Consider the following 23,378-nt stretch of genomic DNA (forward strand, 5'->3'; position numbering starts at 1 on the left):
GGGAGAGAAAATAACAGGAAGATCAGAGAGAGAGACGGACTGAGAAAGTAGAGAGAGAAAACAGAGTGCTGGAAGGTAGAGGTGTACCAAACTCTCAGAACCTCTACAGTTTTTGATGTTAACACACACTGACACAGTGGCAGACACACACACACACACACACACACACACACACACACACACACACACACACACACACACACACACACACACACACACACACACACACACAGTACCATACCATCGCGGGAGACACATTTTTACTATTGCACTTCATCGTCCTCTAAGGTTTCTCTCTTCTGACTCAATTTGACACTTGGGCGAGAGGGAGTGGTGTGAAAGGAAAGAGAGACTGAACAAGAGAGAGGAGAGTGAGAGAAAAAGGGGAGGAGGAGAACTGCGCCAACAGACTGAGCAGAGAGTGAGAGAGAGAGAGAGAGTGGTGTGAAAAGTTCTATGAAAAAGAGAAGAGAGAGAGAGAAGGCATGAAAGAGCAGAAAGGGAGAAACTGTGAACAGATGAGACATAGAGCAAGTGTGGAAATACACAGACAGGAAGGAGAGAGAGAAAAATATAATATGACATTTGAAATGTCTATTCTTTTGGAGGGATGAAGGGGTGATAGACAAGAAGGAGAGCGAGATGATGGAGATGATGGAGAGGAGAGAGAGATGAAGGGGTGATAGACAGGAAGGAGAAAGAGATGAAGGGGTGATAGATAGGAAGGAGAGATGAAGGGGTGATAGACAGGAAGGAGAGATGAAGGGGCTGATAGACAGGAAAGAAAGAGAGATGAAGGGGCTGATAGCCAGGAAGGAGAAAGAGATTAAGGGGCTGATAGACAGGAAGGAGAAAGAGATGAAGGGGTTATAGACAGGAAGGAGAAAGAGATGAAGGGGTAATAGACGAAGGAGAGAGAGATGAAGGGGTTATCGACAGGAAGGAGAGAGAGATGAAGGGGTGATAGACAGGAAGGAGAAAGAGATTAAGGGGCTGATAGACAGGAAGGAGAGATAAAGGGGTGATAGACAGGAAGGAGAAAGAGATGAAGGGGTGATAGACAGGAAGGAGAGAGAGATGAAGGGGTGATAGACAGGAAGGAGAGATGAAGGGGCTGATAGACAGGAAGGAGAGATGAAGGGGTGATAGACAGGAAGGAGAGATGAAGGGGTGATAGATAGGAAGGAGAGAGAGATGAAGGGGTGATAGACAGGAAGGAGAGATGAACGGGTGATAGCCAGGAAGGAGAAAGAGATGAAGGGGTTATAGACAGGAAGGAGAGAGAGATAAAGGGGTTATAGACAGGAAGGAGAAAGAGATGAAGGGGCTGATAGACAGGAAGGAGAGATGAAGGGGTGATAGACAGGAAGGAGAGAGAGATGAAGGGGTGATAGACAGGAAGGAGAGAGAGATAAAGGGGTGATAGCCAGGAAGGAGAAAGAGATGAAGGGGTTATAGACAGGAAGGAGAGAGAGATAAAGGGGTTATAGACAGGAAGGAGAGATGAAGGGGTGATAGACAGGAAGGAGAGATGAAGGGGCTGATAGACAGGAAGGAGAGATGAAGGGGTGATAGACAGGAAGGAGAGAGAGATGAAGGGGTGATAGACAGGAAGGAGAGATGAACGGGTGATAGACAGGAAGGAGAAAGAGATGAAGGGGTGATAGACAGGAAGGAGAGAGAGATGAAGGGATGATAGACAGGAAGGAGAGAGAGATGAAGGAGTGATAGACAGCAAGGAGAGATGAAGGGGCTGATAGACAAGAAGGAGAGATGAAGGGGTGATAGACAGGAAGGAGAGATGAAGGGGCTGATAGACAAGAAGGAGAGATGAAGGGGATGATAGACAAGAAGGAGAGATGAAGGGGTGATAGACAAGAAGGAGAGATGAAGGGGCTGATAGACAGGAAGGAGAGATGAAGGGGCTGATAGACAGGAAGGAGAGATAAACGGGTGATAGACAGGAAGGAGAAAGAGATGAAGGGGTGATAGACAGGAAGGAGAGAGAGATGAAGGGGTGATAGACAGGAAGGAGAGATGAAGGGGCTGATAGACAGGAAGGAGAGATGAAGGGGTGATAGACAGGAAGGAGAGATGAAGGGGTGATAGATAGGAAGGAGAGAGAGATGAAGGGGTGATAGACAGGAAGGAGAGATGAATGGGTGATAGCCAGGAAGGAGAAAGAGATGAAGGGGTTATAGACAGGAAGGAGAGAGAGATAAAGGGGTTATAGACAGGAAGGAGAAAGAGATGAAGGGGCTGATAGACAGGAAGGAGAGATGAAGGGGTGATAGGCAGGAAGGAGGGAGAGATGAAGGGGTGATAGACAGGAAGGAGAGAGAGATAAAGGGGTGATAGCCAGGAAGGAGAAAGAGATGAAGGGGTTATAGACAGGAAGGAGAGAGAGATAAAAGGGTTATAGACAGGAAGGAGAAAGAGATGAAGGGGCTGATAGACAGGAAGGAGAGAGAGATGAAGGGGTGATAGACAGGAAGGAGAGATGAAGGGGCTGATAGACAGGAAGGAGAGATGAAGGGGTGATAGACAGAAAGGAGAGAGAGATGAAGGGGTGATAGACAGGAAGGAGAGAGAGATGAACGGGTGATAGCCAGGAAGGAGAAAGAGATGAAGGGGTTATAGACAGGAAGGAGAGAGAGATAAAGGGGTTATAGACAGGAAGGAGAAAGAGATGAAGGGGCTGATAGACAGGAAGGAGAGATGAAGGGGTGATAGACAGGAAGGAGGGAGAGATGAAGGGGTGATAGACAGGAAGGAGAGAGAGATAAAGGGGTGATAGCCAGGAAGGAGAAAGAGATGAAGGGGCTGATAGACAGGAAGGAGAGAGAGATGAAGGGGTGATAGACAGGAAGTAGAGATGAAGGGGCTGATAGACAGGAAGGAGAGATGAAGGGGTGATAGACAGGAAGGAGAGAGAGATGAAGGGGTGGTAGACAGGAAGGAGAGATGAACGGGTGATAGACAGGAAGGAGAAAGAGATGAAGGAGTGATAGACAGCAAGGAGAGATGAAGGGGCTGATAGACAAGAAGGAGAGATGAAGGGGTGATAGACAGGAAGGAGAGATGAAGGGGCTGATAGACAAGAAGGAGAGATGAAGGGGCTGATAGACAAGAAGGAGAGATGAAGGGGTGATAGACAGGAAGGAGAGAGAGATGAAGGGGTGATAGACAAGAAGGAGAGATGAAGGGGCTGATAGACAGGAAGGAGAGATGAAGGGGCTGATAGACAGGAAGGAGAGATGAAGGGGCTGATAGACAAGAAGGAGAGATGAAGGGGCTGATAGACAGGAATGAGAGATGAAGGGGCTGATAGACAAGAAGGAGAGATGAAGGGGCTGATAGACAAGAAGGAGAGATGAAGGGGCTGATAGACAAGAAGGAGAGATGAAGGGGCTGATAGACAGGAAGGAGAGATGAAGGGGCTGATAGACAGGAAGGAGAGATGAAGGGGTGATTGACAAGAAGGAGAGATGAAGGGGTGATAGACAAGAAGGAGAGATGAAGGGGTGATAGACAAGAAGGAGAGATGAAGGGGCTGATAGACAGGAAGGAGAGATGAAGGGGTGATAGACAGGAAGGAGAGATGAAGGGGTGATAGACAAGAAGGAGAGATGAAGGGGTGATAGACAAGAAGGAGAGATGAAGGGGTGATAGACAAGAAGGAGAGATGAAGGGGTGATAGACAAGAAGGAGAGATTAAGGGGCTGATAGACAGGAAGGAGAGATGAAGGGGCTGATAGACAGGAAGGAGAGATGAAGGGGTGATAGACAAGAAGGAGAGATGAAGGGGCTGATAGACAAGAAGGAGAGATGAAGGGTTGATAGACAGGAAGGAGAGATGAAGGGGTGATAGACAGGAAGGAGAGAGAGATGAAGGGGTGATAGACAGGAAGGAGAGAGAGATGAAGGGGTGATAGACAGGAAGGAGAGAGAGATGAAGGGGTTATAGACAGGAAGGAGAGGGATGAGGTGATGATAGACAGGAAGGAGAGAGATGAAGGGGTTATAGACAGGAAGGAGAGAGAGATGAAGGGGTGATAGACAGGAAGGAGAGAGAGATGAAGTGGTGATAGACAGGACGGAGAGAGAGATGAAGGGGTTATAGACAGGAAGGAGAGAGATGAAGTAGTGATAGACAGGAAGGAGAGAGATGAAGGGGTGATAGACAGGAAGGAGAGAGATGAAGGGTTGATAGACAGGAAGGAGAGAGATGAAGTGGTGATAGACAGGATTGAGAGAGAGATGAAGGGGTGATAGACAGGAAGGAGAGAGATGAAGTGATGATAGACAGGAAGGAGGGAGATTAAGTGGTGATAGACAGGAAGGACAGATGAAGTGGTGATAGACAGGATTGAGAGAGAGATGAAGGGGTTATAGACAGGAAGGAGAGAGATGAAGTGGTGATAGACAGGAAGGAGAGAGAGATGAAGGGGTGATAGACAGGAAGGAGAGATGAAGTGGTGATAGACAGGAAGGAGAGAGAGATGAAGGGGTTATAGACAGGAAGGAGAGAGATGAAGTGGTGATAGACAGGAAGGAGAGAGAGATGAAGGGGTTATCGACAGGAAGGAGAGAGAGATGAAGTGGTGATAGACAGGAAGGAGAAAGAGATTAGGGGGCTGATAGACAGGAAGGAGAGAGAGATGAAGGGGTGATAGACAGGAAGGAGAAAGAGATTAAGGGGCTGATAGACAGGAAGAAGAGATGAAGGGGTGATAGACAGGAAGGAGAGAGAGATGAAGGGGTGATAGACAGGAAGGAGAGATAAACGGGTGATAGACAGGAAGGAGAAAGAGATGAAGTGGTGATAGACAGGAAGGAGAGAGAGATGAAGGGGTGATAGACAGGAAGGAGAGATGAAGTGGTGATAGACAGGAAGGAGAGAGAGATGAAGGGGTTATAGACAGGAAGGAGAGAGATGAAGTGGTGATAGACAGGATTGAGAGAGAGATGAAGGGGTGATAGACAGGAAGGAGAGAGATGAAGTGATGATAGACAGGAAGGAGTGAGATTAAGTGGTGATAGACAGGAAGGACAGATGAAGGGGTGATAGACAGGAAGGAGAGATGAAGGGGTGATAGACAAGAAGGAGAGATGAAGGGGTGATAGACAAGAAGGAGAGATGAAGGGGTGATAGACAAGAAGGAGAGATGAAGGGGTGATAGACAAGAAGGAGAGATTAAGGGGCTGATAGACAGGAAGGAGAGATGAAGGGGCTGATAGACAGGAAGGAGAGATGAAGGGGTGATAGACAAGAAGGAGAGATGAAGGGGCTGATAGACAAGAAGGAGAGATGAAGGGTTGATAGACAGGAAGGAGAGATGAAGGGGTGATAGACAGGAAGGAGAGAGAGATGAAGGGGTGATAGACAGGAAGGAGAGAGAGATGAAGGGGTGATAGACAGGAAGGAGAGAGAGATGAAGGGGTTATAGACAGGAAGGAGAGGGATGAGGTGATGATAGACAGGAAGGAGAGAGATGAAGGGGTTATAGACAGGAAGGAGAGAGAGATGAAGGGGTGATAGACAGGAAGGAGAGAGAGATGAAGTGGTGATAGACAGGACGGAGAGAGAGATGAAGGGGTTATAGACAGGAAGGAGAGAGATGAAGTAGTGATAGACAGGAAGGAGAGAGATGAAGGGGTGATAGACAGGAAGGAGAGAGATGAAGGGTTGATAGGCAGGAAGGAGAGAGATGAAGTGGTGATAGACAGGATTGAGAGAGAGATGAAGGGGTGATAGACAGGAAGGAGAGAGATGAAGTGATGACAGACAGGAAGGAGGGAGATTAAGTGGTGATAGACAGGAAGGACAGATGAAGTGGTGATAGACAGGATTGAGAGAGAGATGAAGGGGTTATAGACAGGAAGGAGAGAGATGAAGTGGTGATAGACAGGAAGGAGAGAGAGATGAAGGGGTGATAGACAGGAAGGAGAGATGAAGTGGTGATAGACAGGAAGGAGAGAGAGATGAAGGGGTTATAGACAGGAAGGAGAGAGATGAAGTGGTGATAGACAGGAAGGAGAGAGAGATGAAGGGGTTATCGACAGGAAGGAGAGAGAGATGAAGTGGTGATAGACAGGAAGGAGAAAGAGATTAGGGGGCTGATAGACAGGAAGGAGAGAGAGATGAAGGGGTGATAGACAGGAAGGAGAAAGAGATTAAGGGGCTGATAGACAGGAAGAAGAGATGAAGGGGTGATAGACAGGAAGGAGAGAGAGATGAAGGGGTGATAGACAGGAAGGAGAGATAAACGGGTGATAGACAGGAAGGAGAAAGAGATGAAGTGGTGATAGACAGGAAGGAGAGAGAGATGAAGGGGTGATAGACAGGAAGGAGAGATGAAGTGGTGATAGACAGGAAGGAGAGAGAGATGAAGGGGTTATAGACAGGAAGGAGAGAGATGAAGTGGTGATAGACAGGAAGGAGAGAGAGATGAAGGGGTGATAGACAGGAAGGAGAGAGATGAAGTGATGATAGACAGGAAGGAGGGAGATTAAGTGGTGATAGACAGGAAGGACAGATGAAGTGGTGATAGACAGGATTGAGAGAGAGATGAAGGGGTTATAGACAGGAAGGAGAGAGATGAAGTGGTGATAGACAGGAAGGAGAGAGAGATGAAGGGGTGATAGACAGGAAGGAGAGATGAAGTGGTGATAGACAGGAAGGAGAGAGAGATGAAGGGGTTATAGACAGGAAGGAGAGAGATGAAGTGGTGATAGACAGGAAGGAGAGAGAGATGAAGGGGTTATCGACAGGAAGGAGAGAGAGATGAAGTGGTGATAGACAGGAAGGAGAAAGAGATTAGGGGGCTGATAGACAGGAAGGAGAGAGAGATGAAGGGGTGATAGACAGGAAGGAGAAAGAGATTAAGGTGCTGATAGACAGGAAGAAGAGATGAAGGGGCTGATAGACAGGAAGGAGAGATGAAGGGGCTGATAGACAAGAAGGAGAGATGAAGGGGCTGATAGACAGGAATGAGAGATGAAGGGGCTGATAGACAAGAAGGAGAGATGAAGGGGCTGATAGACAAGAAGGAGAGATGAAGGGGCTGATAGACAAGAAGGAGAGATGAAGGGGCTGATAGACAGGAAGGAGAGATGAAGGGGCTGATAGACAGGAAGGAGAGATGAAGGGGTGATTGACAAGAAGGAGAGATGAAGGGGTGATAGACAATAAGGAGAGATGAAGGGGTGATAGACAAGAAGGAGAGATGAAGGGGCTGATAGACAGGAAGGAGAGATGAAGGGGTGATAGACAGGAAGGAGAGATGAAGGGGTGATAGACAAGAAGGAGAGATGAAGGGGTGATAGACAAGAAGGAGAGATGAAGGGGTGATAGACAAGAAGGAGAGATGAAGGGGTGATAGACAAGAAGGAGAGGTTAAGGGCCTGATAGACAGGAAGGAGAGATGAAGGGGCTGATAGACAGGAAGGAGAGATGAAGGGGTGATAGACAAGAAGGAGAGATGAAGGGGCTGATAGACAAGAAGGAGAGATGAAGGGTTGATAGACAGGAAGGAGAGATGAAGGGGTGATAGACAGGAAGGAGAGAGAGATGAAGAGGTGATAGACAGGAAGGAGAGAGAGATGAAGGGGTGATAGACAGGAAGGAGAGAGAGATGAAGGGGTTATAGACAGGAAGGAGAGGGATGAGGTGATGATAGACAGGAAGGAGAGAGATGAAGGGGTTATAGACAGGAAGGAGAGAGAGATGAAGGGGTGATAGACAGGAAGGAGAGAGAGATGAAGTGGTGATAGACAGGACAGAGAGAGAGATGAAGGGGTTATAGACAGGAAGGAGAGAGATGAAGTAGTGATAGACAGGAAGGAGAGAGATGAAGGGGTGATAGACAGGAAGGAGAGAGATGAAGGGTTGATAGACAGGAAGGAGAGAGATGAAGTGGTGATAGACAGGATTGAGAGAGAGATGAAGGGGTGATAGACAGGAAGGAGAGAGATGAAGTGATGATAGACAGGAAGGAGGGAGATTAAGTGGTGATAGACAGGAAGGAGAGAGATGAAGTGGTGATAGACAGGAAGGAGAAAGAGATTAAGGGGCTGATAGACAGGAAGAAGAGATGAAGGGGTGATAGACAGGAAGGAGAGAGAGATGAAGGGGTGATAGACAGGAAGGAGAGATAAACGGGTGATAGACAGGAAGGAGAAAGAGATGAAGTGGTGATAGACAGGAAGGAGAGAGAGATGAAGGGGTGATAGACAGGAAGGAGAGATGAAGTGGTGATAGACAGGAAGGAGAGAGAGATGAAGGGGTTATAGACAGGAAGGAGAGAGATGAAGTGGTGATAGACAGGATTGAGAGAGAGATGAAGGGGTGATAGACAGGAAGGAGAGAGATGAAGTGATGATAGACAGGAAGGAGGGAGATTAAGTGGTGATAGACAGGAAGGACAGATGAAGGGGTGATAGACAGGAAGGAGAGATGAAGGGGTGATAGACAAGAAGGAGAGATGAAGGGGTGATAGACAAGAAGGAGAGATGAAGGGGTGATAGACAAGAAGGAGAGATGAAGGGGTGATAGACAAGAAGGAGAGATTAAGGGGCTGATAGACAGGAAGGAGAGATGAAGGGGCTGATAGACAGGAAGGAGAGATGAAGGGGTGATAGACAAGAAGGAGAGATGAAGGTGCTGATAGACAAGAAGGAGAGATGAAGGGTTGATAGACAGGAAGGAGAGATGAAGGGGTGATAGACAGGAAGGAGAGAGAGATGAAGGGGTGATAGACAGGAAGGAGAGAGAGATGAAGGGGTGATAGACAGGAAGGAGAGAGAGATGAAGGGGTTATAGACAGGAAGGAGAGGGATGAGGTGATGATAGACAGGAAGGAGAGAGATGAAGGGGTTATAGACAGGAAGGAGAGAGAGATGAAGGGGTGATAGACAGGAAGGAGAGAGAGATGAAGTGGTGATAGACAGGACGGAGAGAGAGATGAAGGGGTTATAGACAGGAAGGAGAGAGATGAAGTAGTGATAGACAGGAAGGAGAGAGATGAAGGGGTGATAGACAGGAAGGAGAGAGATGAAGGGTTGATAGACAGGAAGGAGAGAGATGAAGTGGTGATAGACAGGATTGAGAGAGAGATGAAGGGGTGATAGACAGGAAGGAGAGAGATGAAGTGATGACAGACAGGAAGGAGGGAGATTAAGTGGTGATAGACAGGAAGGACAGATGAAGTGGTGATAGACAGGATTGAGAGAGAGATGAAGGGGTTATAGACAGGAAGGAGAGAGATGAAGTGGTGATAGACAGGAAGGAGAGAGAGATGAAGGGGTGATAGACAGGAAGGAGAGATGAAGTGGTGATAGACAGGAAGGAGAGAGAGATGAAGGGGTTATAGACAGGAAGGAGAGAGATGAAGTGGTGATAGACAGGAAGGAGAGAGAGATGAAGGGGTTATCGACAGGAAGGAGAGAGAGATGAAGTGGTGATAGACAGGAAGGAGAAAGAGATTAGGGGGCTGATAGACAGGAAGGAGAGAGAGATGAAGGGGTGATAGACAGGAAGGAGAAAGAGATTAAGGGGCTGATAGACAGGAAGAAGAGATGAAGGGGTGATAGACAGGAAGGAGAGAGAGATGAAGGGGTGATAGACAGGAAGGAGAGATAAACGGGTGATAGACAGGAAGGAGAAAGAGATGAAGTGGTGATAGACAGGAAGGAGAGAGAGATGAAGGGGTGATAGACAGGAAGGAGAGATGAAGTGGTGATAGACAGGAAGGAGAGAGAGATGAAGGGGTTATAGACAGGAAGGAGAGAGATGAAGTGGTGATAGACAGGATTGAGAGAGAGATGAAGGGGTGATAGACAGGAAGGAGAGAGATGAAGTGATGATAGACAGGAAGGAGGGAGATTAAGTGGTGATAGACAGGAAGGACAGATGAAGTGGTGATAGACAGGATTGAGAGAGAGATGAAGGGGTTATAGACAGGAAGGAGAGAGATGAAGTGGTGATAGACAGGAAGGAGAGAGAGATGAAGGGGTGATAGACAGGAAGGAGAGATGAAGTGGTGATAGACAGGAAGGAGAGAGAGATGAAGGGGTTATAGACAGGAAGGAGAGAGATGAAGTGGTGATAGACAGGAAGGAGAGAGAGATGAAGGGGTTATCGACAGGAAGGAGAGAGAGATGAAGTGGTGATAGACAGGAAGGAGAAAGAGATTAGGGGGCTGATAGACAGGAAGGAGAGAGAGATGAAGGGGTGATAGACAGGAAGGAGAAAGAGATTAAGGTGCTGATAGACAGGAAGAAGAGATGAATGGGCTGATAGACAGGAAGGAGAGATGAAGGGGCTGATAGACAAGAAGGAGAGATGAAGGGGCTGATAGACAGGAATGAGAGATGAAGGGGCTGATAGACAAGAAGGAGAGATGAAGGGGCTGATAGACAAGAAGGAGAGATGAAGGGGCTGATAGACAAGAAGGAGAGATGAAGGGGCTGATAGACAGGAAGGAGAGATGAAGGGGCTGATAGACAGGAAGGAGAGATGAAGGGGTGATTGACAAGAAGGAGAGATGAAGGGGTGATAGACAATAAGGAGAGATGAAGGGGTGATAGACAAGAAGGAGAGATGAAGGGGCTGATAGACAGGAAGGAGAGATGAAGGGGTGATAGACAAGAAGGAGAGATGAAGGGGTGATAGACAAGAAGGAGAGATGAAGGGGTGATAGACAAGAAGGAGAGATGAAGGGGTGATAGACAAGAAGGAGAGGTTAAGGGCCTGATAGACAGGAAGGAGAGATGAAGGGGCTGATAGACAGGAAGGAGAGATGAAGGGGTGATAGACAAGAAGGAGAGATGAAGGGGCTGATAGACAAGAAGGAGAGATGAAGGGTTGATAGACAGGAAGGAGAGATGAAGGGGTGATAGACAGGAAGGAGAGAGAGATGAAGAGGTGATAGACAGGAAGGAGAGAGAGATGAAGGGGTGATAGACAGGAAGGAGAGAGAGATGAAGGGGTTATAGACAGGAAGGAGAGGGATGAGGTGATGATAGACAGGAAGGAGAGAGATGAAGGGGTTGTAGACAGGAAGGAGAGAGAGATGAAGGGGTGATAGACAGGAAGGAGAGAGAGATGAAGTGGTGATAGACAGGACAGAGAGAGAGATGAAGGGGTTATAGACAGGAAGGAGAGAGATGAAGTAGTGATAGACAGGAAGGAGAGAGATGAAGGGGTGATAGACAGGAAGGAGAGAGATGAAGGGTTGATAGACAGGAAGGAGAGAGATGAAGTGGTGATAGACAGGATTGAGAGAGAGATGAAGGGGTGATAGACAGGAAGGAGAGAGATGAAGTGATGATAGACAGGAAGGAGGGAGATTAAGTGGTGATAGACAGGAAGGAGAGATGAAGTGGTGATAGACAGGATTGAGAGAGAGATGAAGGGGTTATAGACAGGAAGGAGAGATGAAGTGGTGATAGACAGGAAGGAGAGAGAGATGAAGGGGTGATAGACAGGAAGGAGAGATGAAGTGGTGATAGACAGGAAGGAGAGAGAGATGAAGGGGTTATAGACAGGAAGGAGAGAGATGAAGTGGTGATAGACAGGAAGGAGAGAGAGATGAAGGGGTTATCGACAGGAAGGAGAGAGAGATGAAGTGGTGATAGACAGGAAGGAGAAAGAGATTAGGGGGCTGATAGACAGGAAGGAGAGAGAGATGAAGGGGTGATAGACAGGAAGGAGAAAGAGATTAAGGGGCTGATAGACAGGAAGAAGAGATGAAGGGGTGATAGACAGGAAGGAGAGAGAGATGAAGGGGTGATAGACAGGAAGGAGAGATAAACGGGTGATAGACAGGAAGGAGAAAGAGATGAAGTGGTGATAGACAGGAAGGAGAGAGAGAGGAAGGGGTGATAGACAGGAATGAGAGATGAAGGGGCTGATAGACAGGAAGGAGAGATGAAGGGGTGATAGACAGGAAGGAGAGATGAAGGGGTGATAGATAGGAAGGAGAAAGAGATGAAGGGGTGATAGACAGGAAGGAGAGATGAACGGGTGATAGCCAGGAAGGAGAAAGAGATGAAGGGGTTATAGACAGGAAGGAGAGAGAGATAAAGGGGTTATAGACAGGAAGGAGAGAGAGATGAAGGGGTTATAGATAGGAAGGAGAGAGAGATGAAGGGGTGATAGACAGGAAGGAGAGAGAGATAAAGGGGTTATAGACAGGAAGGAGAGAGAGATGAAGGGGTTATAGATAGGAAGGAGAGAGAGATGAAGGGGTGATAGACAGGAAGGAGAGATGAACGGGCGATAGCCAGGAAGGAGAAAGAGATGAAGGGGTTATAGACATGAAGGAGAGAGATGAAGTGGTGATAGACAGGAAGGAGAGAGAGATGAAGTGGTGATAGACAGGAAGGAGAGAGAGATGAAGGGGTTATAGACAGGAAGGAGAGAGATGAAGGGGTTATAGACAGGAAGGAGAGAAAGAAAAGGGCAGAAGGAGCAAATAGAGTGATGAAAAGACAATGAAAGGGTGAGAAGATCAGGTTTGAAAAGGCAGACAGAACGAGAGATGGACAGGGAGCAATCTAGAGGTGTGTATTTTCATCTTCAGTTGTGTCCAAACTCTAGCTCATTAATAATCAAACAGTGGTGTTAACTGAGACCTTGTCTCACTGGAACAGATTCATATTTGATATGTCCTGTGCGGGGGGATCAGAGCACTGAGAGCCAGCCAGAGATGCAGCAGTCTTGACTTTCATGGTGTCTTCTTGTTTGGGCCAAGTCTATTTATTTATTTTTGTTTTCACCTTCTACCCTCCTACAGTATATTATTCTGCTCTCTCTCTCTTCCTTCCCTTGTGCTATTCTTCTCTTCATGCCTCTCTTCTCTATCTCCCCATTCATCTCTCCTCTCCATCACCCCTCTTCTCTCATTTCCTCTCGTCACTATCACCCCCTTCAATACTCTCTCCTCTCCCTCCTCTCTCCTGCCCTCACCTCATCCTCTCTCCTCTCCCTCCTCTCTCCTGCCCTCACCATTCCCCACCTCATCCTCTCTCCTCTCCCTCCTCTCTCCTGCCCTCACCTCATCCTCTCTCCTCTCCCTCCTCTCTCCTGCCCTCACCATTCCTCACCTCATCCTCTCTCCTCTCCCTCCTCTCTCCTGCCCTCACCTCATCCTCTCTCCTCTCCCTCCTCTCTCCTGCCCTCACCATTCCTCACCTCATCCTCTCTCCTCTCCCTCCTCTCTCCTGCCCTAACCTCATCCTCTTTCCTCTCCCTCCTCTCTCCTGCCCTCACCTCATCTCTCCTCTCCCTCTTCTCTCCTGCCCTCACCATTCCTCACCTCATCCTCTCCCCTCTCTCCTCTCTTTCCTCTCTCCTGCCCTCACCATTCCTCACCTCATCCTCTCTCCTCTCCCTCCTCTCTCCTGCCCTCACCATTCCTCACCTCATCCTCTCTCCTCTCCCTCCTCTCTCCTGCCCTCACCTCATCCTCTCTCCTCTCCCTCCTCTCTCCTGCCCTCACCTCATCCTCTCTCCTCTCCCTCCTCTCTCCTGCCCTCACCATTCCTCACCTCATCCTCTCCCCTCTCTCCTCTCTTTCCTCTCTTTCCTCTCTCCTGCCCTCACCATTCCTCTCCCCTCTCTCCTCTCTTTCCTCTCTCTTGCCCTCACCATTCCTCACCTTATCCTCTCCCCTCTCTCTTCTCTTTCCTCTCTCCTGCCCTCACCATTCCTCACCTCATCCTATCTCCTCTCCCTGCTCTCTCCTGCCCTCACCATTCCTCACCTCATCCTCTCTCCTCTCTCCTCTCCCTCCTCTCTCCTGCCCTCACCATTCCTCACCTCGTCCTCTCTCCTCTCCCTACTCCTTTCCATCCCTCTCTCCTCTCCTCCCTTCAGGACAGTGCAGAGACAGAGGTGGACAGCAATAAGTGGTATACTTTAACATGTTTTTCTCTCTTTTTTCTCCTCTTTTCTCCTCCTCTCCTCTCCGTCACCCCTTCACGTCTCCTCTCCTCCCTTCAGGACAGTGCAGAGACAGAGGTGGACAGCAATAAGTGCTGTACGTTATGTAATATGTTCTTCACGTCGGCCATCGTGGCCCAGTCTCACTACCAGGGCAAGACACATGCCAAGAGAGTACGACTGGTACTGGGAGAAACACCCAGCTTACCTACTGCTACCAACAGCCCTACCACCACAGGTAACCCACACGTTCATGCTCATTCAGTCATTTAGCAGACACTCTTATTCAGAGCAACTGACAGGTTTTCCCACTAACTCTTACTTTGCTGATAGCTACTTTATAAAGGACAACATGTACTTACTCTGACTGTGGTATGTGGTTTTCCCACCGAGCTATCTTAAGATGAATGCACTACTGTAAGTCTCTCTGCTAAGTTACTCAAATGTCAATGTAAGTGCCTTGCTTAAAGGCACATTGACACATTTTTCACCTATTCAGCTCAGGGATTTGGACAAGCAACCTTTCAGTTACTGGCCCAATGCTCTTAACCACTAGGCTACCTGGCGCCCCATACACTCACACACACACACACACACACACACACACACACACACACACACACACACACACACACAGATTGAAATGTTGACCCCAAACCAACTACTCCTGAATCAATAAGGCTGCAATAAAGCCACTGCCATCTGCCAGTGGATTTATGTCACAATGCCTTTTAGTGTGCGTGTGTGGATTTATATAATGACGATAAGTGACCTCTGCCCTGGACACACACACCCTCACCATGGTTTTCTATGTGATAAAACAACAGCTCTCATATATCCCTGAACAAAGTGTGTGTGCGTGTGTATGTGTGTGTGTGTGTGTGTATACGAAACACAATCCAAGCCAGTTGACACATACATCAGACCAAGGTCCTAAACGACACAGCCAACAGCTTTACTGGAGCTAACCCATTTGTCTACCTATGTGCCAGAATAACAGAGTGCTGTAGGGTACAATATGCTGTTGTACACTGTTCTCTGGATGGTTTAAGGTTTGTCCTTGCCATTCACATATGCCTGCAAATGTTGCAACAACATCCAAATGATAGCATGCCATACAGTCTATCGGCTGAAGAAAGCTTAATCCCCAATACCCAAGGGGATACAGCATTGTTCACTCTCCATGCCCAACAGCATGGGCAGCCTTTCAACTATGACTTCTCTCTCTCTCTCTCTCTCTCTCTCTCTCTCTCTCTCTCTTTCACCTTTGCTCTCTTTCGCATTCTCTTTCACTTTCTCTCGCTTTCCTTCTGTCTTTCACCCTATTGCTTTCTCTCTGTCTCACACCACACACACACATGGAAACTAGGCTTGGGCAGTATCCATACAGTTCTGCCATTTACAGTTTTACCAGCATAGCACAGAAGGGCGTCACTAAAAATGCAAATGGTTCTCTGCAAATCCTCTCAAGCTCAGTCAGGTTGGATGGGGAGCATCACTGCACAGCTATTTTCAGGTTTCTCCAGATATGTTAGATCAGGTTCAAGTCTGGGCTCTGGCTGGGCCACTCAAGGACATTCAGAGTCTTGTCCCCAAGCCACTCCTGCGTTATCTTGGCTGTGTCCTTATGGTCATTGTCCTGTTGGAAGGTGAACCTTCGCCCTCAGTCTGAGGTCCTGAGCGCTCTGGAGCAGGTTTTCATCAAGGATCTCTCTGTACTCCATTCATCGTTCCCTCGATCCTGACTAGTCTCCCAGTCCCTGCCACTGAAAAACATCCCCACAGCCTGATGCTACCATCATCAGGCTTCATCGTAGGGATGGTGCCAAGTTTCCTCCAGACGTGACTCTTGGCTTTCAGGCCAAACAGTTTGATCTTGGTTTCATCAGACCAGAGTATCTTATTTCTCATTGTCTGAGTCCTTAATGTGCCTTTTGGCAAACTCCAAGTGGGCTGTAATGTGCCTTTTACTGAGGAGTGGTTTCTGTCTGGCCACTCTACCATAAAAGCCTGATTGGTGGAGTGCTGCAGAGATTGTTGTCCTTCTGGAAGCTTCTTCCATCTCCACAGAGGAACTCTGGAACTCTGTCAGAGTGACCATCTGGATTTTGGTCACCTCCCTGACCAAGGTCCTTCTCCCCTGATTGCTCAGTTTGGCCGGGCGGCCAGCTCTAGGAAGAGTCTTAGTGCTTCTTCCATTTAAGAATGATGGAGGCCACTGTGTTCTTGGGGACCTTCCCTAGATCGGTGCCTCGACACAATACTTTCTCTGAGCTCTACGGACAATTCCTTCGACCTCATGGCTTGGTTTTTGCTCTGGCATACACTGTCAACTGTGAGACCTTATATAGACAGGTGTGTGCCTTTATAAATCATGTAAAATCAATTGAATTTACCACAGGTGGCCTCTAATCAAGTTGTAGAAACATCTCAAGGATGATCAATGGAAACAGGATATACCTGAGCTCAATTTCAGGTCTCTTAGCAAAGAGTCTGAAAACATATGTAAATAAATACATTTTTAATGCATTTGCAAAAGTTTCTTAAAACCTGTTTTTGCTTTGTCATTATGGGGTTTTGTGTGTAGATTGATGAGATAAAAAAAAAAATCCTTATTAGGATAAGGCAGGAACGTAAGAAAATGTGAAAAAAGTCAAGGGGTCTGAATACTTTCCGAATGCACTGTGTACGGTATACTGCCTAAGCCTAATGGAAATAATGTGTTTGATGCATTTGATATCATTCCACCTATTCTGCTCCAGCCATTACCAGGAGACCGTCCTCCACACTTAAGGTACCATGTCTATGTCTATCCTGTGACATAGACACAAAGGAACGATGGATCGTTAAAATACCCGTAAGCTTAAGTTCCATCGCTATCGAAAAATCTGGGCCTGGATAGTAGCCATAGGGTAACCTTGTGCCAGACCAGAGCTGGGCTGGGGCCATATTGGACCACATAGTGGACAGACCCTCTCAACACCTGAAACAGCTGTATGTTCAACTCAGTCTCATGAGACTATGGGTTGAGTCCCAAATGGCACCCTATTCCCTATATACAGTAGTGCACTACTTTTGAACAGGGCTTATGTAGGAAATAGGGTGCCATTAGAGACCAAGGGTTGGAAAAGATAACTGGAAAATAACAAAATAATTTGAGGAACAGAACCTGAACCGAAAATGGAAGTGATCTATTATGTTCCGGAACAGAACCGTTATTTTAAAATCATGGGAACCGGTTAATAAAGTTATTTTACATTCCAGGCATTTTATTCCAGTCCCACAAAAAAACGCAACAAAGCGCCTATCCAAAGCCCTCACTCTGTCACTCAAAAACATATTCCAACTTCTGCCTGCCAGCTGGAAATCTTTGCCAGTGTGTGTGCATGTGTGTGTAAGCTACCTGCCCCTCCCCTCTGAAGTATAGGTTACTGTAATCTACTGACAACGTTACAAGCATAATTCAGAAATTAGGTATAGATGTTTGATTAAAGAAGAATGAAATTACTTTTCCAATGCTAATTAAGGATACTATAGTTATCACGTTTATTAACTACAAAAAGGTAAGATGTGTTTTTAGTTCTAGTGCCTCGCTGCACACTCAAGCTGGTTAGCTAGTTAACTAACGTTTGCTCTGGTCCAACATTAAACCAACTCAGAACTTCAAAGACATTCAAATTTCCTCCATAGAAGCATATAATTGGTATAATTCAATGTGTCTAATTCAGATAATGCTTGTCATAACAAGATGTCCAGCTCTTCAAGGCAAGCTTCCTCGCTCACTCTTTCCTCAACCTAAAAATGTCTGTTGCATCTTGCGCCTTAAACCTCATAGTGTATGTGTTTGTCTTTCATTATGATTAAACCATGCTGTTACGGCAAATACAATTTGCTCTTAAAGACTTTCCTATACAGATTAAATCACTTACCAACTCCACAGCAAGCTTCTCTATCCACATTGATTGGTGAAGTAATTTAATGTCGAGCTAAATATACAACAAATGTATATTTCAGAGGTTTAAAAAGGAACAGAAACAAACGATATCAAACTTAACTTTTTGGGTGGTTGGAGCCGGTTCAGAACTTTATTTTTCTGGTTGGAACAATGGAACGGAATGAAAGAAATGATGGTTCTGTTCATTACTTAATGATTATACAATAATTCAAGTTCCAACCTCTGTTAGGGATGCAGCCTTTGTTGTTGCACTTGTCAAGTGTATACACTGAGTATACCAAACATTAGGAACACCCCCCCCCCCCCCTGCTTTGAACAGCCTCAATTCGTCGGGCATGGACTCTACAAGGTGTCAGAATCATTCCACAGGGATGCTGGTCCATGTTGACTCCAATGCTTCCCACAGTTGTGTCAAATTGGCTGAATGTTTTTTACGTGGTGGACCAGTCTTGATACACACGGCAAACTGTTGAGTGTGAGAAACGCAGCAGTGTTGCAGTTCTTGACAAACCGATCTGCCTGGAACCTACCGATCTGCCTGGAACCTAACCTAAATATTTTGTCTTGCCCATTCACCCTCTGAATGGCACACATACACAATCCATGTCTCAATTGTCTCAAGGCTTAAAAATCCTTATTTAACCTGTCACCTCCCCTCCATGTACACTGATTGAAGTGGATTTAACAAGTGACATCAATAAGGGATCATAGCTTTCACCTGGTCAGTCTATGTCATGGAAAGAGTAGGTGTTCTTAATGTTTTCTATACTCAGTGTATGTCTACATTTTATATTTATATTTCAATCATTCAACAGACACTCTTTTCCAGAGCGGCTTACAATCATACAACTGAGGGAGGTGAAACAATGTAGCATGAGCATTGGAAGTAAATCCTCTTCAAATGTCCAGCAGCAGTAGCAAATTCATTGCTAGAAAAGAATAAAGACAGATTAAAGTATAGCTGCAAGCAGCCATTGAAAATCAAACCCTGCAATATGCTTTTTATGTATTTTGAACCATGTTCTAATATGTTGACTACTTGAAACGTATATTAAAAACAATATTTCCCAAGAGTCTAGCTCAAACAACATGGCCGCTACAAGCCATGTACCACCATGCGGCCAAACTGAACCATACTCTACAGGTTGGCTAGACTCACATCCCAAAGCATGTGTGCCAATTTTCAAATCTCAGAGTCAAACAGATCAAGAGATATAAACGTGTGCCCATTACAGTGTCACCTTGTGGTCAATCTTAATATGCTTGCATATGACAGTGTTTGGATGACAGTGTTTGGAACATGTGTATCACGTTTTGTTACAACACCAATATCTGTGTGTGGTTTATACATTTATGTGCCAGACACGCCCACGTGAATGTTTATTGTTCGGTGGGACCCATGTTGTTTGAGATGCTAAACTGGAAAATATTGCGTTGAGAGACCTTGGTCTATATATTAAGTTCCATGTAGATCAGTCATTCTGTGCCAGATGAGTAGCGTTTTAAGTGTTTTTCACAAAATTCTAAATGCTGGAAAAAATCATCATGGCCGAACTTATGGGTCCTTGAGGCAAATTTGTTTGTTGTGAGGAGAGGGACCTATGTAACTAATTTCATGAATAGTGGCGAAGTAATACAATTTAGCAATTTACACTGGAGTGATATATGTGCAGAGGAGGATGTGCAAGTAGAAATACTGGTGTGCAAAAGAGCAGAAAAACAAAAACAAATATGGGGATGAAGTAGGTAGTTGGTTGGATGGACTATTTACCGATAGGCTGTGTACAGCTGCAGCGATTGGTAAGCTGCTCTGACAGCTGACGCTTAAAGTTAGTGAGGGAGATATAAGTCTCCAACTTCAGTGATTTTTGCAATTCGTTCCAGTCATTGTCAGCAGAGAACTGGAAGGAAAGGTGGCCAAAGGAGGTGTTGGCTTTGGGGATGACCAGTAACCATACCTGCTGGAGCGCGTGCTACGGGTGGGTGTAGCTATGGTGACCAGTGAGCTGACATAAGGCGGAGCTTTACCTAGCAAAGACTTATAGATGACCTGGAGCCAGTGGGTTTGGCGACAAATATGTAGCAAGGACCAGCAAACGAAAGCATACAGGTCACAGTGGTGGGTGGTAAATGGGGCTTTGATGACAAAACGTTTGGCATTGCATTAGATAGACTGCATTCAATTAGCTGAGTAGAGTGTTGGAGGCTATTTTGTAAATGACATCGCCGAAGTCAAAGATCAGTAAGATAGTCCGTCTTACAAGGGTATGTTTGGCAGAATGAGTGAAGGAGGCTTTGTTGCGAAATAGGAAGCCGATTCTTGATTTAACTTTGGATTGGCGATGCGTAATTTGAGTCTGGAAGGACAGTTTACAGTCTAGCCAGACATCTAGGTATTTATAGTTGTCCACATATTCTAAGTCAGAACCGTCCAGAGCAGTGATACTAGTTGGGTGGGCGTAATTTGTACATGTAGGTAGAGGTAAAGTGACTATGCATAGGTTTGTGATAGGGTTATGAATGGCTGAGGTAAAGGTAAAGGATTGGGATAGGTTTAAAACATACATTTTTTAATTGAGTGCCTAGCAGTACGATTGAACCTGTGGTCTTGGGAGCCACAGTGGCCTAGCAAGTCGTGAGCCTGCTAGATGGTAATAAGCGCTCCTAGTGGACGGGGTATTGAAAGCAACAACCGACCGACGACCTGAGGACCTGGACAGACGTTGAATACTGAAGTTGACCTGGTGTGACCTGGCTACTAAAAAGGGCCTAAAATGGCCACTTCCTCCCAATTAAGTTCATATGTGAGAACAATCTGAGATGAGAAAAAAAATTTGTCCAGTCCTTGCATTGAATCACCCATAATGTAAATTTAGGGCTTCATTTAATAACTGATTGAACATAGACATTGATCGCTAATAGGTTTACCTACACAGTATTCTCCAATAGAGTTCAGGCTCAGGGTTCAAAGTCACTATCAGTCAGCTTTTCTAGACAGTGGGTGCGTGCTTGTCTGTGTGTACTTGAGTGTGTGAGTGCACGTGTGTGCATGTGTGTTTGTCCGGGTGTGTGCTTGTGTTCAGTTCATTCGGCCCATCCATAGCCCCTATTAGAAACCAGCCCGCAACCCCAAACTGATCAATACTTCTACTGGATTCCATTTTGCTCCTAACAAGCCAACATAATCCCCCCTAACCACCAAGGTCAGAAGCACACAGTTATAACCACTCACCCGTTCTCCATAGCCAATGTAAGACAGTTAGGCGTCTTAACCCTCGCTAAGCTGCCGGCCCACCTCTAGCCGCACCCTCAGAGCATGCGCAGACTAGCTGGCTGGAGTGTTTATGGACATATTCAATCTCTCTCTATCCCAGTCTGTTGTCCCCAATTGTTTCAAGATGTCCACCATTGTTTCTATACCCAAGAAAGCAAAGGTAACTGAACTAAATGACTATCGCCCCGTAGCACTCACTTCTGTCATCATGAAGTGCTTTGAGAGGCTAGTTAAGGATCACCTCCACCTTACCCGACACCCTAGACCCACTGCAATTTGCATACCGCGCCAAAAGATCCATTGATGATGCAATCGCCATCGCACTACACACTGCCCTATCAAATCAGGACAAGAGGAATACCTATGGAAGAATGCTGTTCATTGACTACAGCTCAGCCTTCAACACCATATTACCCTCCAAGGTCATTATTAAGCTCGGGGTCCTGGATTTCCTGATGGGCCGCCCCCAGGCGGTGAAGGTAGGCAACAACACCTCCACTACGCTAATCCTCAACACAGGGACCCCTGCTCAGACCCCTCCTGCACTTCCTGTTTACCTATGTCTGCGTAGCCAGGCACACCTCTAACTCCATCATCAAATTTGCAGACAACACAACAGTGGTAGGCCTGATTACCAACAGCGATGAGACACCCTACAAGGAGGAGGTGAGGGCTCTGGCGGAGTGGTGCCTCCCTTAAAAGGAGCACTCAAGCCACCGTTAACTTTCAGTACACTTTCAATGTCATCGTATATCACCCTGATCATGGCAATAAAACCAGAGCTGAAACCAAATGCCTTAAACGTGTGCCATAAGTATTGATGTTCAACTCGGTCAAATGCCTTTTCCTGATCAATTGAAATTAGACCAGCATCCAACCCAATAGCCCTAGAGACGTCCAAAAAATCACGAATCAGGGAAATGTTATCTCTTATCTCCCTGCCAGGAACACAGTAGGACTGCCCCATCACATCCTTCAGCCTGTTGGACAAAGCCTTGGACAGAATCTTATAATCAGTGCACAATAAAGCCACCGGCCTCCAGTTCTTCACCATCCTAGTGTCACCCTTTTTGGCAGTAGGGTGAGGACAGCCCTCCCGCAGCTTATCAGTAGTAACCCTCCGGTCAAACTATTGTTAACTACTGCTAGCCAAACCTCTCCCAACATGGCCCAAAAAGACTTTAAAAAGTCAACGGGAAGCCCATCAATGCCTGGTGCCCTTCCATTTTACATGACTGTTAATGCAGCATATAGCTCCTGCAAAGACAATGGTTGCTCTAGTTCAACCTGAGCTTCTGCAGCCACCTGTGGGAGCCCCTCAAGGAACTGCTGAGTCACTGTTACATCCTCTTTATCCTCTTGTAGAGCTCAGAACTCTACTGCCCTCTTTCTAATTTCACTAGGGCTAGGGAGCTCCTGTCCAGAAGCTGATTTGAGGCAATGAATAATTCTTATTTTTCTATTCTTTATCTCTAAACCGAAGAAAAATGTAAATGAGGCATCCATTTCAGAGATTCCCTGAAACTTACTTCTCACCAATGCCCCCTCATACCCAGCAGGTCTGCTAACACAGATTTTTTTTGTCTTGAGGGCCTGAGTATGGCCTACATTTTTTTATAAATATATATTCTACCAGGTAAGTTGACTGAGAACACATTCTCACTTACAGCAACAACATGGAGAATAGTTACAGGAGGAGGGATGAATGAGCCAATTGTAAGCTGGGGATGATTAGGTGACTGTGATGGTATGAGGGCCAGATTGGGATTTCAGACAGAACACCAGGGTTAAAACCCTACTCTTACAATAAGTACCATTGGATCTTCAGTACACCCACTTAACATCCCATCAGAAAGACAGAACACTACACAAGGCAACGTCCCCAATCACTGCCCTGGGATATACATATATGAAGTGTTGGAGGGAGAGTTATCTCATCATGGTCATCACTTCATTTCGCTGGGATATATATATTTATTTTACGTGAGGAAAGAGTGCCTTCTACTGGCACTCAAACACCACTTCCAGCAGCATCTGGTCTCCCATCCAGGGACCAACCAGGACCAAACCTGCTTAGCTTCAGAGGTAAGCCAGCAGTGGGATGCAGAGTGATATGCTGCTGGCTTGATCTCCTGTGGTCTCAAGAGTCAGGAGTTACACTATTTCAGACTCTAGGGCGTTCATTGATCTAGCGATGCCAC

General features: G+C 46.4%; 1 protein-coding gene across 1 annotated transcript in view; it reads left to right on the top strand.

The window, feature by feature from the left end:
* Positions 1–23,378, top strand: part of LOC139376898 (zinc finger matrin-type protein 4-like) — a 140,284-nt gene that overhangs the window by 55,520 nt on the left and 61,386 nt on the right. Inside the window, exon 4 of the mRNA XM_071119889.1 lies at positions 14,009–14,186. Coding sequence (XP_070975990.1) covers positions 14,009–14,186 — 178 coding nt within the window. The remainder of the gene's footprint in view (positions 1–14,008; positions 14,187–23,378) is intronic.

This window comes from Oncorhynchus clarkii, chromosome 20, assembly GCF_045791955.1.
Source record: "Oncorhynchus clarkii lewisi isolate Uvic-CL-2024 chromosome 20, UVic_Ocla_1.0, whole genome shotgun sequence".
Taxonomy (NCBI): domain Eukaryota; kingdom Metazoa; phylum Chordata; class Actinopteri; order Salmoniformes; family Salmonidae; genus Oncorhynchus; species Oncorhynchus clarkii.